Source organism: Bombina bombina, chromosome 5 (genome assembly GCF_027579735.1).
Source record: "Bombina bombina isolate aBomBom1 chromosome 5, aBomBom1.pri, whole genome shotgun sequence".
Lineage (NCBI taxonomy): Eukaryota > Metazoa > Chordata > Amphibia > Anura > Bombinatoridae > Bombina > Bombina bombina.
Genome location: NC_069503.1, coordinates 887467067 through 887486532, shown reverse-complemented (window position 1 = coordinate 887486532; position 19466 = coordinate 887467067). Strand labels below are relative to the sequence as shown.

Genomic DNA, 19466 nt, shown 5'->3' with positions numbered 1-19466 from the left:
CAATCCAAGTCAGTCTGGAGACCTAACCAGACCTGGAATAAAGGTAAACAGACCAAGACGCCCGCTGCTGCTACCAAGACAGCATGAAGGGGCAGCCCCCGATCCGGGACCAGATCTAGTAGGGGGCAGACTTTCTCTCTTCGCTCAGACTTGGGCAAGAGACGTTCAGGATTCCTGGGCTTTAGAAATCGTGACCCAGGGGTATCATCTGGAATTCAAAGATTCTCCTCCAAGGGGGAGATTTCATCTTTGACGTTTGTCTGTAAACCAGACAAAAAGAGAGGCATTCTTACGCTGTGTAGAAGACTTATATACTATGGGTGTAATCTGCCCAGTTCCAAAAGCAGAACAGGGGCAGGGGTTTTACTCCAATCTGTTTGTGGTTCCCAAAAAAGAGGGAACCTTCAGACCGATTTTAGATCTCAAAATTCTAAACAAATTTCTCAGAGTCCCATCCTTCAAGATGGAGACCATTCGGACAATTTTACCAATGTTCCAGGAGGGTCAATATATGACCACCGTGGATTTGAAGGATGTGTATCTTCACATTCCTATCCACAAAGATCATCACCAGTTCCTCAGGTTCGCCTTCCTGGACAAGCATTACCAGTTTGTGGCCCTTCCTTTTGGGTTGGCCACAGCTCCCAGAATTTTCACAAAGGTGCTAGGGTCCCTTCTGGCGGTTCTATGGCCGCAGGGTATAGCAGTGGCGCCCTATCTGGACAATATCTTGATTCAGGCGTCAATTTACCAGCTAGCCAAATCTCACACGGACATCGTGTTGGCTTTTCTAAGATCTCACGGGTGGAAGTTGAACATCAAGAAGAGTTCACTTGTCCCTCTCACAAGAGTTCCATTCCTAGGAACTCTGATAGACTCGGTAGACATGAAAATTTTTCTGACAGAGGTCAGAAAATCAAAGATCTTAACCACTTGCCGAGCACTTCATTCCATTCCTCGGCCATCAGTGTATGGAGGTAATCGGACTAATGGTAGCGGCAATGGACATAGTTCCGTTTGCTCGCTTGCATCTCAGACCACAGCAACTATGCATGCTCAGACAGTGGAATGTGGATTATGCAAATGTATCTCCTCAGATAAATCTGGATCAAGAGACCAGAGACTCTCTTCTTTGGTTGTTGTCACAGGATCATCTGTCCCAGGGAATGTGTTTCCGCAGGCCAGCATGGGTCATAGTGACGACGGACGCCAGCCTCTTGGGCTGAGGTGCAGTCTGGAATTCACTGAAGGCACAGGGTGTGTGGACTCAGGAGGAGGCTCCCCTTCCAATAAATATTCAAGAACTGAGAGCGATATTCAACGCGCTTCAGGCGTGGCCTCAGCTGGCTTCGACCAAATTCATAAGATTCCAGTCGGACAGTATCACGACTGTAGCATATATCAATCATCAAGGGGAAACAAAGAGTTCGCTAGCGATGATAGAGGATTCCAAAATCATTCAATGGGCAGAGACTCACTCTTGCCATTTATCAGCAATCTATATCCCAGGAGTGGAGAACTGGGAAGCAGATTTTCTCAGTTGTCAGACTTTTCATCCGGGGGAGTGGGAGCTCCATCCGGAGGTGTTTGCACAATTGATTCATCAATGGGGCACACCAGAATTGGATCTGATGGCATCTCGTCAGAATGCCAAACTTCCTTGTTACGGGTCCAGATCAAGGGATCCTCAAGCAGTACTGATAGATGATCTAGCAGTACCGTGGTCGTTCAACCTGGCTTATGTGTTTCCTCCTTTTCCTCTCCTTCCTCATCTGATTGCCAGAATCATACAGAAGAGGGCTTCGGTAATTTTGATAGCACCTGCGTGGCCACGCAGGACTTTGTATGCAGATCTGGTGGAAATGTCATCTCTGCCACCATGGAAACTGCCACTGAGACAGGACCTTCTCATTCAGGGTCCGTTCCAACATCCAAATCTAGTTTCTCTGTGGCTGACTGCCTGGAGATTGACCGCTTGATTTTATCTAAGCGGGGATTCTCTGAGTCGGTCATAGGTACCTTGATTCAGGCTCGAAAGCCTGTCACTAGGAATATTTATCATAAGATTTGGCGTAAATATCTTTATTGGTGCGAATCCAAAGGCTACTCATGGAGTAAGATCAGGATTCTTAGGATTTTGTCCTTTCTCCAAGAAGGATTGGAGAAGGGGTTATCAGCTAGTTCTTTAAAAGGACAGATTTCTGCTTTGTCAATCTTACTGCACAGCTCATTCTACTAGAGCGGTGGCTTCCACATGGGCTTTTAAAAACGATGCTTCTGTTGAACAGATTTGTAAGGTTGCGACTTGGTCTTCCCTTCATACCTTTTCCAAATTTTACAAATTTGATACTTTTGCTTCTTCGGAGGCTATTTTTGGGAGAAAAGTTCTTCAAGCAGTGGTGCCTTCTGTTTAGGTATCTGTCTTGTCCCTACCGTTCATCCGTGTCCTGTAGCTTTGGTATTGTATCCCACAAGTAAAGGATGAATCCGTGGGCTCGTCGTATCTTATAGAAGAAAAGTAAATTTATGCTTACCTGATAAATTAATTTCTTCTGATACGACGAGTCCACGGCCTGCCCTGTCAATTTAAGACAGATTATATTTTTTTATTTAAAACTTCAGTCACCTCTGCACCTTTTAGTTTCTCCTTTTTCTTCCTATACCTTCGGTCGAATGACTGGGGGGTGGAGTCAAGGGAGGAGCTATATAGACAGCTCTGCTGTGGTGCTCTTTGCCACTTCCTGTTAGCAGGAGGATAATATCCCACAAGTAAAGGATGAATCTGTGGACTCGTCGTATCATAGAAGAAATCAATTTATCAGGTAAGCATAAATTTACTTTTTTACATTTCTGCTGTGTTTGTGTTTAGCTGTTAATTTCCTCTTACTCATTTACTATACCCACACATATTATATACTATTTTTCTCGCCATTAAATGGACTTTCTAAAGGTACAATTATTTTCATTATATCTTATAATTTACTATAAAGAAATGATAAAATATGATGAAAAAATTGAAAAAAAACACTTTTTCTAACTTTGACACCAAAATCTGTAACACATCTACAACCACCAAAAAACACCCATGCTAAATAGTTTCTAAATTTTGTTCTGAGTTTAGAAATACACAATGTTTACATGTTCTTTGCTTTTTTTGCAAGTTATAGGGCAATATGTACAAGTAGCACTTTGCTATTTCCAAATAATTCTTTTTAAAAATTTGCATGTTACATTTTAACACTGATATCTGTCAGGAATCCCTGAATAACCCTTTACATGTGTGTGTGTATATATATATATATATATATATATATATATATATATATATATATATATATATATATTGTTTTAGTAGACAACCCAAAGTATTGATCTAGGCCCATTTTGGTATATTTCATGCCACCATTTCACCGCCAAATGTGATCAAGTAAAAAAAAAATCATTCACTTTTTCACAAACTTTAGGTTTCTCACTGAAATTACTTACAAACAGCTTGTGCAATTATGGCACAAATGGTTGTAAATGCTTCTCTAGGATCCCCTTTGTTTAGAAATATCAGACATTTATGGCTTTGGCATTACTTTTTGGTAATTAGAAGGCCGCTAAATGCCGCTGCACACCACACTTGTATTATGCCCAGCAGTGAATGGGTTAATTAGGTAGCTTGTAGGTAGCTTGTAGGGTTAATTTTAGCTTAAGTGTAGTGTAGAAGACAACCCAAAGTATTGATCTAGGCCCATTTTGTTATATTTCATGCCACCATTTCACCGCCAATTGTGATCAAATAAAAAAAAAATCATTCTTTTTCACAAACTTTAGGTTTCTCACTGAAATTATTTACAAACAGCTTGTGCAATTATGGCACAAAGGGTTGTAAATTATTCACTGGGATCCCTTTTGTTCAGAAATAACAGATATATATGGCTTTGGCATTGCTTTTTGGTAATTAGAAGGCCGCTAAATGCCTCTGTGCACCACACTTGTATTATGCCCAGCAGTAAAGGATTTAATTAGGTAGCTTGTAGGGTTAATTTTAGCTTTAGTGTAGAGATCAGCCTCCCACCTGACACATCCTACCCCCTGATCCCTCTCTGCCCCCTCTCAAACAGCTCTCTTCCCTCCCCCACATCACTATTGTCATCGCCATCTTTAGTACTGGCAGAAAGTCTGCCAGTATAAAAATATAAGGTTAAGGGGGGGTTTTTTTCTGTTTTTTTTTTTTAAATAATATATTTTCTGCAGTGTAGGATTGCTCTTTACCACCCAACCTCCCCGAGTCCCCCCAAACCTTTCTCTAACCCTCCCCCCTCTCACTTTTTGCTGCCATTTTTGGTACTGACAGCTGTTTGCCAGTACCCACTTTTCAATAAAATTTGCCCTTTTTTATATAAATTACACTTTTTTTTGTAGTGTAGCTGCCCCCCCTCAATACCCTCCCCCTCCCAGATGCATTCCCAACATTATTCCCACCTCCCTATCCCACCCTCCTCTTCCACCACTTCTTCTTAAGTGGTTGCGCGCTCCCACGAGTAAGATCCACCAGTTCCCAGCGATGGGCCGCCCACCCGCCACCCGAGTGGCTCTCTCTGCATCGGATGCTTAAGAAAGGGTATTGCAGGATGCCTCAATATCGAGGCATCACTGCAATGCCCTAAATGCCTGGTCATTAAAGGGACAGTCAAGTCCAAAAAAAAACTTTCATGTTTCAAATAGGGCATGTCATTTTAAACAACTTTCCCATTTAATTTTATCACCAATTTTGCTTTGTTCTCTTGGTATTCTTAGTTGAAAGCTAAACCTAGGATGGCTCATATGATAATTTCTAAGTCCTTGAAGTCCACCTTTTATCACATGCTTTTTTATTTGCTTTTCACAACAGGGGAGAGCTAGTTCATGTCAGCCATATAGATAACATTGTAATCACGCACGTAGCTTGTGGCAGACTCTGCACTAATTGGATAAAATGCAAGTCAATAGATAATAAATAAAATGTCAGGTTATCAGGGGGCTGTAAGAAGATGCTTAGATACAAGTTAATCACAGAGGTAAAAAGTATATTAATATAACAGTGTCTGTTATGCAAAACTGGGGAATGGGTAATAAAGGTATTATCTATCTTTTTAAACAACAAACATTCTGGTGTTGACTGTCCCTTTAACTGACACTTTTTGTAGGACATACCCTGTACATCCTTGGTTCTTAAGGGGTTAAAGCGAACCCATTTTTTTCTTTCATTATTCAGATGCAGAATGCAAATTTAAGCAACTTTATAATTTACTCTATTATCATTTTTTCTTCGTTCTCTTGGTATCTCTATTTGAAAAGCAGGAATGTAAGCTTACGAGCTGGCCCATCTTTCTGATTGGTGGCTAAATGTACCCATCAATCAGCAAGCGCTATCTAGGGTGCTGAACCAAAAATAGGCCAGCTCGTAAGCTTACATTCCTGCTTTTTAAAATAAAAATACCAAGAGAACAAATAAAAATTGATAATAGGAGTAAATTAAAAAGTTGCTTAAAATTGCATACTCTGAATCATGAAATTTGGGTTCAGTATCCCTTTAAGAATTGCTTAGCTTTATATCTTGTCTATTTCAACATTGTTTTTACTTCACATACAGCCAGGAATGATATGTTGCTTGTTGGGATTATAGGGGCATTTAACAATAAAAACATGTTATGGCCCTCCCTCTATTTATGGGTTCCACCATTTTGGAACCTATGTTTTCGAGGCATGCATATAAACACATCAGCACTGGAATGCAGTAATACCTCTTCTTTTTTTTTTTTTTTTTTTTTTTTATGGTCACACATGACTAAGGGAAGGCAAGAATAAGCCGATTACATGATGTTCTTTGGGTTATTTTTTTTTATTTATCTGTTTAAACTTTGGTTAGGATTACTTTGGGCTTTATTTTGAAAAGATGACAACTTATTTTCGCAAATAATGTGACTGAACGTAGCTTCTTGGTTGCTGGTACTCATGTGTTCTATCTGTTACTTGACCTTCTATTGATGTATTGTCTTGAGAGTTTAAACTGTTATGTCGTAAAGTTTATTATTTTAAGGTTACTGTTCAGTAGCTTTGTTATTAATAGCTAATCTGTTTTGTACCAGATGAGTACATTTATTTTAGTTGATGTAAATTGTTATTTAAATGGGATGCCAAAGTATCATTAAAAAGAAATATATACACCTGTGTCCAAGTTGCTATTGAATAAATAAACCATTAAACTGCATGTAAGGTCTGAAGTTTTTATTAGGAAAAATAAATTGCTCATACACATGTCATTAGGCAGGTCCTAAAATATCTATATATACATAGTCAGATATTTAGATTCCCTTGTCTTAAAATTTAAGGCTGTATAGGTATTAGAAAAGCAGACTAGTACATTTGTTATGCCTGATCTGTTTCTGAGATCTTTCACTGTTAAATGAATTACAAAAGGTTTAACCTGTGCATAAAAAATAACAGTTAAACTATTCATTTTGTAAATATTTATGTTCCAATTTTTGACAGTCAACCTAGTATCAGCATCCATCATTGTTTTAGTTTATGTAGATACTGGACACCATGATTTGTACTTTCTTTCCTAAGATATGGTGAGTCCACGACGTCATCAATTACTGTTGGGAATTTCACTCCTGGCCATCAGCAGAAGGCAAAGAACACCACAGCAAAGCTGCTAAGAGTCACTTCCCTTCCCACAAACCCCAGTCATTCTCAGTGCCTTGGTGCATGGAGGAGGTGAAGTTTTGGTGTCTGATGAAGTTTGGATTTATTTCACTTCAATCAAGATTTAATTATTTTGAAAGCCAGAGTAGGTTTGCTCTGATCTTTCCTGTATTCTGGGTATAGCTGTAGTCCGCGTGGTAGCTTTAAAGCAGTTGCTGCGTTTTCCTAACATTGTTGCTGCCCTCAAATAGAAATACTCTGTTCTTTCTTTTTTTCTACAGGTCTCTGTGAGGAGTGGCATCCTCTCATACCGGGCATGCTGTCCTCCTGCCGGACGTCTAGATGCAGGTAAGTGCCTTTTGTCTTCTAAGTAAGGGAGACTGTGCACTTTAAGGACTCTGCAGACTTTCTTGGGACACAATATATGCTAGCTAGGATGTTAATAATGGCAGTGTGCAGGCACTTATTGTGAGATGTGATGGAGGGGTTAACAGTTACATGAGGCTTTATTTTATTTGTACAATATCGCATGTATTAGACTTTATGGGCTTATGTGTGATCGCTTTATGTATAGCGATCTGGTGGCCTGATTACTGATCTTTCAAGGGGTTTCTTAGAGCTCTGCTCCTGTTACACAGAGGTGCAATTTCCTCACTTATACATGGTTAAGTTTGTGACAGACTTTACTTAGGCAGTCTCAGCTGTAATTCCCCTGTAGCTTTCTCTCTCGTACATAGGTTTTTATTTTTGCTACGTACTTTCTAGCAGTTCTATTGACTCCACTTCCTTCTTGGAGCATCAGAGCCGTGCCATTTTGTGTGAGTTTCTGTGCGCTCACGTAACCCGGGCTCCTTCTCTGACTGAGAATGGAGCGGCGGGCTGGTATACAGTCTCGAGCTGTTTGGAGCCTGTATGTTTATCTGAGCCCCCGATGTTACTATATGCTTCTTCTTTGTTTTTTCCTTCGTTTTAGGAATTATTTTTATAAATGCCCCATTATTGACCTTGCTATAATTGGAGGGGATTGGGGATGTTATGTATAAGTCTAAGATTGTCCTCCATGTACATATGTTTTTGAGGGAATTTCCTTTTTTTAAGGAATTATTCACATTAATGTCCCAATAAAGAATGTTCTATATCTAGAGAATTGGGGTTTTTCATGGTTATGCTACAGGAGTATAAATTTGGGACAGAGGTCAGTGCCTATATATATTTATGCTTGTCCTGTTTCACAGCAAGTCTCTATACTCTTAAAGTGACAGGGTTTATTTTAAAAAAAAAGATGTTTGCAAATTTTTGCTTTTTCCTCATACGTCCCAAGCCTCATTGGTGTCACATGCGGTGCCCTGCGGTTCCTCTCAATCTCCTGGAGAAGTTTGTTAACTTTATCATTTCTATGATGTTCCTTCCTATGAGGAAGTGTTTCTAGAAATGTTCTCAGGAATAGGAGAAGCTATGGTTACTTTCTCCCTGTCTCCCGTCCTTTAAAGGATTTTCCTGTTGCTGACTTAGGTAGAATGGAGCTTTTCTACTATGGCTTGGAGTACTTCAATCCCTATGGAAGATAGCTGTTCCTTTACGGATCCATGAATAAGAAGCTGGAGGTTTATTTTAACATCTAGAGTGATGCCTTGCCTATTTAGACTTGCTGTACTAGACTACAGGGCATTGTGGCTGAAAGCCTATCTGTGGCTTAGTGGCACAGCTGAGAAGCCTATCTGTGGCTTAGTGGCACAGCCTTGGCTCTATAATACTGCAGATGGAAGTTCAATATCCAATTTGAGCAAGACGTATCATTATTTGGATTATATTTAATTTTTCCTCCAAAATATAAGCTGCTGGTGCTTCCTTACAAGGGTGAGACCTTGTATGGACCTGGTCTGACAAAAAGGGTCCTTCTACTGCACGTCAAGTGGAATAAATTAGAGGAAAATCTTTCTTTCACGGTTTCTGCAAGGTCAGTCCAGCCTTTTGGCCCTAAGGCCACACCACCCTGAATAGGCCTGATCTCAGAAGCTAAGCAGGGTTGGGCCTGGTTAGTACTTGGATGGGAGACTGCCTGAGAATTCCAGGTGCTGTAGTAGCAATCTAAGTTTTTTCCTCCCAGGGCAGATTTCCCCTTTCTACGGTATCTGCAGTCCAGTTATAATGAAAGGCGTTCTTGAACTGGGTTCAGGACATTCCTTTCTGCAAGTGATAGTTCCAGTCCCATTCAGGGAACGGTATCTAGGTTTTTGTTTCAAGTTTCTCAGAGTACAGTCCTTCAAAGTAGTTCTCATTCTCCTTTGATTCTAGAGGGTCTGCTCATGACGAACATAGACCTGAAGGATATGTATCTTCTTGTTCCCATTATCTAGGATTGTCTCAAGGTTTTGAGATTAGTCTTCCTTGAAAGACTCTTTAGGTCTTGGAGGATTGCAGGGTGCCCTCCTGGACATTATATGGTTCAGGCCTCATCTTTTCTCCGAGCAGACTCTTTTTCAAGAGATATTGTGTTTTCTATGTTCCCATGGAATGGGAATTTAGGGAAGAGTTCCCTTGTTCGAAATACAAGGGTGAGGGATCTTATTAGATTTTCTATGTATAAGAATATTTCTAACAGAGGTCAGACAATCAAAGATTTCTTCCTCTTACCTCTCTCTACAGTCTGCTGTTCGGCCAACAGCAAGCTATAGTGGTCTGGTAGATGGCTTAGCCGTCTTATAACCGAAGTTGGGAGTTTGAATCCCTTTTCTCAAGTCCATTTGAGTGTTCTACAGTTATTCATGCTCAGTCAATGGAACAGTGACCATTCGGATCTCTTTCAGAGGATAGATCTGGTTGAGCTTTAAGAGATTCTTTTTATCAGTAGTATCTGTCTCAGGGCGCATGTTTCTAGAGACATTCCTGGGTAATTGTGACCACGGATGCCAGCCTGCTGGGCTGGGGAGCAGTCTGGAACTCATTAAAGGCGCAAGAACTTTGGACTCAAGAGGAGTTTGCTCTCCCCATCAACATCTCGGAGTGGAGAGCGATTTTCAATGCTCTGAGGGCTTGGCCTCAGTTTTCCTTAGCCGGTTTATCAGGCTCCAGTCGGATACTACCACCTCAGTGGCTCGGGGAGGAACGGAGTTTGTTCAGTGGGCAGTAGCTCACAATGACTGTCTATCTGCCATCCACATTCTAGGAAGAGGACTTTCTGAGCAGACAGAATTTTCATCCCAGGGAGTGGGTTCTCCATCCGGAGGTGTTCTCGAGGTTAACCCTCACACGAGGGGGCTGGAGTTGGTTCTGATGTCGTCTCGGCAGAATGCCAAGCTTCCAAGGTAAAGTTCAAGGTCAAATGATCAGCAGGCCGCCCTGATAGTTGATCTGGCGGTTCCTTGGGTTTTTAGTCTAGCATCTCTGTTTCCTCTGTTTGCAATGTTTCCACAAGTCATTGCTCGTATCTTCAGGAGAGAGCTTTGGTTATTCTAATAGCTCCTGCTTGACTGCGCAGGACCTGCTATACAGTCCTAGAGAAGTTGTCATCTCTTACACCTTGGAGGTTGCCTCTGATGAAGGACCTTCTATCACAGGGTCCATTCCTTTATCCAGATCTTGTTTCTGAAGCTGATTGCTTGGAGATTGAACGCTTAGTCCTATCTAAGCGTGTTTTTTCTGAGTCGATTATTGTGACTCTGATTCAGGTACAGAAACCTGTTCTAGAAAGACTTTCCATAGGGTATAGCGTATATTCTTTATTCGTGTGAATCCAAGGGCCACTGGAGAAGGATTTCTTTCACAAACGTCTGACGGATGTGCCAGATGTTCTATCTTTTTGTCAGGCCCTAGTCAGAATCAGGCCTGTGTTTATGCCTGTTGCTCCTCCTTGGAGTCCATACCTTGGTCTTAAGGTTTTGCAGCAGGCTCTGTTGAGCCTTTGCATTCCATAGATTTAAAGTTATTATCTTGGAAGGCTTTGTTTCTTTTTGTTATCTTTTCTGCTCTGAGAGTTTTGGAACTCTCAGCTTGCAGTGTGCCTCATCTTATTTTTCATGCTGATAAGGTGGTTCTTTGTTCGAAGTTGGGTTTTCTTCCTTAAGTAGTTTCAGATAGGAACTTGCTGTTCCTTCTCTATGTCCTTATGATTCTTCATAAGGGACATTTGTTGCACAATCTGGATGTTGTGCCTGCTCTGAAATTCTTCATACAGACGACTAAGGATTTTCGCCAGTCCTCTGCCCTGTTTGTGTGTTTCTCAGGAAATGTACGGTCAGAAACCTTCTGATACTTATCTTCTTTATGGTTGAGAGGTTTAATTCATTTTGCTTATGAGACTGCTGGTTAGCAGCCTCCTGAGAGAATTACAGCTCATTCCATGAGGGCCGTTTCCACTTTTTGGGCCTTCAACAATGCAGTTTCTGTAGAACAGATTGCAAGACTGCAACTTAGTCTTCTCTGCATAATTTTTCCAAATTTTTGAAATTTGATTTCTTTTGCCTCGGCTGAATTTTCTTTTGAGAGTAAGGTTCTTCAAGAGGTGGTGCCTTTGGTTTAGGTCTTCCTGTCTTGTCCCTCCCTCTTCATCTGTGTCCTCTAGCTTGGGTATTGGTTCCCAACAGTAATTGATAACGTTGTGGACTCGCCATATCTTCGGAAAGAAAACAAAATGTATGCTTACCTGATAAATTTATTTATTTCCGGATATAGTGAGTCAACGACCCCACCCGTTGTTTTCAGACAGTTATTTTGACTAAATGTCAGGCACCGTTACACCTTTGTATTATTCTTTTTTCCATTTCCCTTCGGTCGAATGACTGGGGTTTGTGGGAAGGGAAATGATACTTAACAGCTTTGCTGTGGTTCTCTTTGCTGCCTCCTGCTGGCCAGGAGTGATATTCCCAACAGTAATTGATGACGTTGTGGACTCACCATATCCGGAAATAAATAAATTTATCAGGTAAGCATAAATTTTGTTTTTTTATATGTATCATGGGTTTGGGAAGTTATTGGGTAGCATATCAGAGTGTCTTGTGAACATTGTGTTTCCTTAATATTAAAAGGTACTGTACGCAGGTTGGTAATAATTATTACATTGGTTAGATGTTTGTTTTTGTTTTTCCTTTCATACCAGCCATCCACAATTATTTATAGTGAGATACAGTACAATGCTTTATTATTAGAAAGTACAGTATTTAATTATTTAGGAAGCTTTGGGGGAATTGACAGCATATACCTATTTGGATTAATTGTCAACAGGCTGGTGTTAATCTATATTTATTTTTTTAATTTTTCAGTTTCCAGGTTGGAGATTTGGTTCTTATTATCTTGGATGAACGGCATGATAATTATGTGTTGTTTACAGTCAGCCCAACTTTATACTTTCTGCATTCAGAATCCCTTTCTGCACTAGATCTTAAACCAGGTGAGTGTGGTAAGTGTCGGCCATATTGTTTCATTTTCTCTTTTATTTATTTTGTGTGTGTGTGTATATATATATATATATATATATATATATATATATATATATATATATATATATATATATATATATATATATATATATATATATATATATATATATATATAAATATAAATATATATATATATATATATATATATATAATATGTCTTTGTGTGTCATGCTCTCTTACAAAAGATTGAAGAAAACCATAACCATACATTTGTTGATAGATTTTATGTGCCATTGATCTTGAATTAAAAAGACAACATTTCTCACACAGATTTCCTTGCTTTTTAACACTGACTTTTTTTTCTTTCTTTCTTTAAATATGCGTTTGAAGTAATATTCTAGTTAAAAGCTGATTCAATATTTTAATTTTATTATCTATGGGTACTTGTAAAGGGTATATTATTTAGTTAAGGCATGTAATTCTAAGACTATCAACCCTGTACTACTATGTGTTTAACACCCACAAAAATGGACTCTAACAAATTAGAGCATGTAATTTTTACGACCCTTTAACACAGAAAAACATTTCTAACCTTTTTTAATCAAAAAACTAGTATAGATTATTTAATCATCTAATCATGGTAAGTTTATGATGAAGCTAATTTAAATATTTAAATTACATAGAATGTTAATAGTCTTTTCATTAAAAGTATATAAAAGCATAATTTGAATTGCCTAGCAGTGCTTTTCAAATACAGCTGGAATCATTTTTAATATATTCTGCCATTGTGAAAATGCCTTTAAGAAATGTCCCTGCCAGAATATCTTTTAACTTTGTATGTGCATGCTGTCGAAGCCTTTGACATTCCAAGACTCATTATTACTAGCACGTTGGAGAAAATTGTGTGACCCACAGCAGGTTATGAGCATGTTAAAAGTTAACCTTCTACAAGTGATAACTTTTGACAGCAAAACTATTTTTGCAAACAGTATGTCAGTGATCAAATGCAGATCTTCATGAAACTTGTTTGACCAAAATGGGCTGCTTGCCTAAGTGATATCACATCTACTTTTGTTTAGCTTCGTACTTTTTTGTACAGTTTAATAAGTTCAATTGTTACCTGCATCATATGTTAGAGAAAAGGTTCTAAACATATTTTAAATGCACTGTCTTTATGGCCTTTTTAAACCATATTAATTATGTATTTATTGTCTTGTGAACTGCTGGTGCAATACCACCCCCCTGACAATCGGCCGCTAGCAGGGAGTGTCAATCAGCCAGATCGTATTCGATCGGGTGGATTGCTGTCCGCCACCTCAGCGGTGGGGGACGAGTTAAGGAGCAGCGGTCTTAGGACCGCTACTTCTTAACTTCCGCTTCAGCCGGAACTGAAGCGGAGTGGGTCGGAGGCAGCATCCGCTGCTTCTTAAATAGACCCCTATGTGTCTCTGGCCAGAGCAGTGGCTATTCATGAAGTTTGGAGTGAATAAGGGTACCAGGCTTCTCTCAGTCTCCCTCCATATAAGCTTTATTACTGGCAATGGTACCTCAGACCAAGTTAAAACAGCCAGCTACCCTTTTAAATAGCAATGAGTGGTCATATGCCCCTGTTATTGATTGGTAATTGTAATGAAAATGGCTGTCACTTTTTAAATATATTTACTGCATGGGGAAATAGCAACTCCAAAATGCAACAAACATCACACACATAATACCAATCATATTAAAGAAGAGATGATCTTCCAATGCGGGTTTTATGTCTCACTTGATATTAGGCAATTGCCGTAGGAATTTCAGTTACCCAACTAATAAGTGATTTTAGGGTACTCTTGGTTCTAGAAAAGAACCCTGGCACCCCCATGTGAGCACTAAAAAGTGACCACTATTAATTTGGGACAAATCATAGGAGAATAGATGAGTTTGAGATCTCTTATTTATATTATTGATCTTGCTACCAAGTGATTGCCATAACAAATTACAGTCAGGTAATTGTCATAGTAATAACTATTTTAAAAACACCATTGTTTAGTTTTTTTGGTATTAGTGCTCATAGATTCCTGTTTCTCTTAGTAGATATACAAATGTGTAGTATACAAATAAATAAGGTAACAAGGAAAAATACTCAAGCTTTTTGAAAATATTTTTACTACAGTAAGCTTGGTCAAGTTAAGTAATTTCAACCTTCGATAATATCAGAATTTAGCTTTACAATATAGCTAGTATTTTTATGGTTAAATACTTTTTATTCGAGCTTATTTAATGTCTAACTGCAACATAGTACAAAGTGCAAACAATAAATATTCTCTTCTAATTTAAATAACTATATTAAATTGAAAAGGGTCTGTATCCCAGTGTGTTTGGCTACTGAAAGACCACAGCCCTGAAGTGGAGAAAAGTGTCCTTACACATTAATATTATATACTTAATTTGATTTATCAATCATAATTTAATGATTAATTAAATTAATGATTTATCAATCATTTGTGGAATTTTCCTTTGTGTTCTCCTATCAGTTCTCCGCAGCTCTCCTTTGGAGAGGAGCACCTGTGCACCCGTATTTATCATAAAAAAAATTGTCAATGATAAATTTCTCTAGTCGGATTCTCTGCAGCTCTCCTTAGGAGAGGCGCACATTTTTATCATATTTATCATAAAAAGGTAGTTTTTTTCTCCATAGAAGAGCTGAGGAGAACTAATGATACATTTCTCCAATCTGATTAGTATCTTCTCCTTATTTATCACTGAAAATAAGCACCTATTCTCCCTGTCAGTCATATATAAACCAATAGAAATATTTATACAGCTTTTCTAGTAGCTTTGTTAACGCCCCTCTTCAGCAAACTGTCAAGTAAGAAAATAGATCTACATTTTCATTGTTTTTGTGCTTCAATTTTAGCACTTCTTTTTTTTTTTTTATTGAGATATATATATATATATATTTAATTTTTTTGTCGTGAATGTTTTTTTTTTTTTTGTTTTGTTTTTTATAAATATTTTTCTTTATTGAATAGAAAATCACCGTACAGTAATATTAGAATAGCAATAGAACAAGGCATATCTTATAACAAAATATAACACTTTGCATGGTTAACAGAGACATACCTCTCACATGTTGATACAATCAGAAATAGTAGAATCGGTGTGTAAACAGTGTATATTCACATAGTAGCCAATATTGGAAGCAAAGAAAAATCAGGTATCGGGCATTATTTGGCCCTAGGAGAAGGGTAAATAGAAGATGAGCCAACAGGGCCCACGTACAAATTTTCCAGACAACTTGATAAATAGGGGTTATACACATCTCCCCCATATGGGGGGTACAGAAGGAGATAAAGAGAAGAAATAAGAATGAAGAGGAAGAAAGAGGAGCAAGAGAGAGAAAAAGAAAAAAAAAAAAAAAGGGAGAAAGGAGAGGGAGCGGAGCGGGGGGGAGACTACATAAACTCTCTCCTCCCATTTCAGGGGTAGATCGCGCTGTTGATGGATCTCACTCATCGGAGTTCAATCCAGTCAGACCACGTCTCCCAGTAAGAGTCCAGGGTGCCGTTTTCACCGGCGACATATCTTTCCATAGGGACAAAGTGATTTATCACATCACAGATCTCATTGAGATTTGGAGGCTCTGTTTGTTTCCAAGCCCTAGCTATGCACAATTTAGTCACTGCCAGAACGTAAATTAAGAACTTCTTGGTGTTCAAGGAGAAAGATCTCGGAAGAATATGGAGCAAAGCCATCCCAGGCGTCAGATGGACGTCTAGGTTCATGGAGCTAAGCAATAATTCAACCTCTTTCCATAGGGAGGTGACCTTCGGACAGCTCCACCACACATGGATATCGGAGCCCTCACCGTTACACTGTCTCCAGCACTCTCTGGTGGAGGACGGGAACATCGCTGCCAATCGGGTTGGGACTCTATACCACTTCAGCACCCCTTTCATATATGTCTCAAAGACTGTGAAACAGTGAAGCGTCTTTTTAGTGAGGGTAATTGCATAAGCAAGGTCACCCTCAGAAATAGAAATGTTGAGCTCTCGACACCAGGCACGTATCTGCCATGGCAAATTTTAGCACTTCTTTTATATCTTATTTTTATGCCCCAATAGATAGAATTTTTGTGCTCTGTTATATATTATTTTGGCGCTCCATTATATATATATTTTTTTTTTTTATCACCCCAAAATAAATTATTATTGCGCTCCAATAAACATTTCTTTCATGTAATTGGCAAGGGCCCATAAGCTAGTGACGTATGGGATATACAATCCTACCAGGAGGGGCAAAGTTTCCCAAACCACAAAATGCCTATAAATACACCCCTCACCACACCCACAATTCAGTTTTTACAAACTTTGCCTCCTATGGATGTGGTGAAGTAAAGTTTGTGCTAAGATTTCTACGTTGACATGCGCTTCTCAGCATTTTAAAACCCGATTACTCTCAGAGTACAGCGAATGTCAGAGGGATGTGAAGGGAGTATCACCTATTGAATGCAATGGTTTTCCTCACGGGAGATCTATTTCATAGGTTCTCTGTTATCGGTCGTAACATAATAAACATATTAAGAAATATTTTTCTTACCTGGGGTTTAGTCTTTTTTTCAAATTGACTACTTTTTTTCTTGCAAATTGCGGGCAGTACTAGGCCCGCGGGTTCGCCAAATGCTAAACTTTATTGCTTCATTTTTGGCACAATAATTTTCTGGCGCGAAAAGTACGTCCGTTGAAGCAATTTCGTAATTTCCGGCGTCGTCGTTGACGCCGAAGCCTTACACATAGTTGCGTCATTAGTGACGCAAGTGTGTCATTTCTGGATATTGTTGGCTGCAAAAAATTTTCAGTTACGTTGTGCGTCATGCTTGGCACCAAATTTTTCATTAATTTAATACCCCATTGCTGTTTGCCTCTTGCCTTTTTCTATGTCAGAGGGCTATGCTATTTGCATTTTTTCCTTTTCTGAAACTGTCATATAAGGAAATTGATAATTTTGCTTTATATGTTGTTTTTTCTTTTACATTTTGCAAGATGTCTCAATCTGATCCTGCCTCAGAAGTATCTGTTGGAACTTTACTGCCTGACATCGGTTCTACCAAAGCTAAGTGCATTTGTTGTAAGATTGTGGAAATTATATCTCCGAATGTCATTTGTAACAGTTGTCATGATAAACTTTTACATGCAGATAATGTGTCCATCAGTAATAGTACATTTCCAGTTGCAGTTCCGTCAACTTCTAATGTACATGATATACCTATGAATTTTAAAGAATGTGTTACTTATTCTATTCAGAAGGCTTTGTCTGCATTTCCGCCTTCTAATAAACGTAAAAAGTCTTTTAAAACGTATCATTCAGTTGATGAAATTTCGAATGACCGACAACATAATGATTTATCTTCCTCTGATGAGGATCTATCTGATACAGAAGATCCTTCCTCAGATATTGACACTGACAAATCTACTTATTTATTTAAAATGGAGTATATTTGTTCTTTATTAAAAGAAGTGTTAATTACTTTGGATATTGAGGAAACCAGTCCTCTTGACTTTAAGTCTAGTAAATGTTTAAATGCTATTTTTAAACCTCCTGTGGTTACTCCAGAGGTTTTTCCTATTCTTGATGCTATTTCTGATATGATTTCTAAGGAATGGAATAAGCCAGGTACTTCTTTTATTCCTTCTTCAAGGTTTAAAAAATTGTATCCTTTACCAGCAATTTCTATAGAGTTTTGGGAAAAAGTCCCCAAAGTTGATGGGGCTATTTCTACTCTTGCTAAACGTACCATTATTCCTATGGAAGATAGTAGTTCCTTTAATGATCCTTTAGATAGGAAGCTTGAATCGTATCTAAGGAAAGCCTATTTATATTCAGGTCATCTTCTCAGACCTGCAATTTCTTTGGCTGATGTTGCGGCTGCATCAACTTTTTGGTTGGAAAATTTAGCGCAACAAGAATTGGATTCTGACATTTCTAGCATTATTCGCTTACTGCAATATGCTAATCATTTTATTTGTAATGCCATTTTTGATATTATCAAAATTGATGTTAGATCCATGTCTTTAGCTATTTTAGCTAGAAGAGCTTTGTGGCTTAAATCTTGGAATGCTGATATGACATCTAAGTCTAGATTACTATCTCTCTCTTTCCAAGGTAATAATTTTTCTTTCATGTAATTAGCAAGAGTCCATGAGCTAGTGACGTATGGGATATACATTCCTACCAGGAGGGGCAAAGTTTCCCAAACCTTAAAATGCCTATAAATACACCCCTCACCACACCCACAATTCAGTTTTACAAACTTTGCCTCCTATGGAGGTGGTGAAGTAAGTTTGTGCTAGATTCTACGTTGATATGCGCTCCGCAGCAAGTTGGAGCCCGGTTTTCCTCTCAGCGTGCAGTGAATGTCAGAGGGATGTGAGGAGAGTATTGCCTATTTGAATGCAGTGATCTCCTTCTACGGGGTCTATTTCATAGGTTCTCTGTTATCGGTCGTAGAGATTCATCTCTTACCTCCCTTTTCAGATCGACGATATACTCTTATTTATATACCATTACCTCTGCTGATTTTCGTTTCAGTACTGGTTTGGCTTTCTACAAACATGTAGATGAGTGTCCTGGGGTAAGTAAATCTTATTTTCTGTGACACTCTAAGCTTTGGTTGGGCACTTTATTTATAAAGTTCTAAATATATGTATTCAAACATTTATTTGCCTTGACTCAGGATGTTCAACATTCCTTATTTTCAGACAGTCAGTTTCATACTTGGGATAAATGCATTTGTTTCAATCATTTTTTCTTACCTTAAAAAATTTGACTTTTCTTCTGTTATGTGTGATCAGTCCACGGGTCATCATTACTTCTGGGATATAACTCCTCCCCAACAGGAAATGCAAGAGGATTCACCCAGCAGAGCTGCATATAGCTCCTCCCCTCTACGTCAGTCCCAGTCATTCTCTTGCACCCAACGACTAGATAGGATGTGTGAGAGGACTATGGTGATTATACTTAGTTTTTATGACTTCAATCAAAAGTTTGTTATTTTAAAATAGCACCGGAGCGTGTTATTACTTCTCTGGCAGAGTTTGAGGAAGAATCTGACAGAGATTTTTTACTATGATTTTAACCGGAGTCGTTAAGATCATATTGCTGTTCTCGACCATCTGAGGGAGGTAAAGGCTTCAGATCAGGGGACAGCGGGCAGATGAATCTGCATTGAGGTATGTGGCAGTTTTTATTTTCTGAATGGAATTGATGAGAAAAGCCTGCCATACCGTTAAAATGACATGTATGTATACACTTCAGTATTCTGGGGATGGTATTTCACCGGAACTACTGTGTTAAAAGTCACTAATCCTTTTAATAACTATTCTCATGTTAAACGTTTTTGCTGGAATGTAGAATCGTTTACATTGCTGAGGTACTGTG

At 38.7% G+C, this 19466-nt stretch overlaps 1 protein-coding gene and 1 pseudogene across 1 annotated transcript in view; both read left to right on the top strand.

Annotated features, from left to right (window-relative positions):
* RB1CC1 (RB1 inducible coiled-coil 1) overlaps nucleotides 1-19466 on the top strand; it is a gene marked incomplete in the record, with an annotated part of 595085 nt that overhangs the window by 449376 nt on the left and 126243 nt on the right. Inside the window, 1 exon segment of the mRNA XM_053715035.1 lies at nucleotides 11934-12061. Coding sequence (XP_053571010.1) covers nucleotides 11934-12061 — 128 coding nt within the window.
* Nucleotides 8651-8759, top strand: LOC128661805 (uncharacterized; annotated as a pseudogene).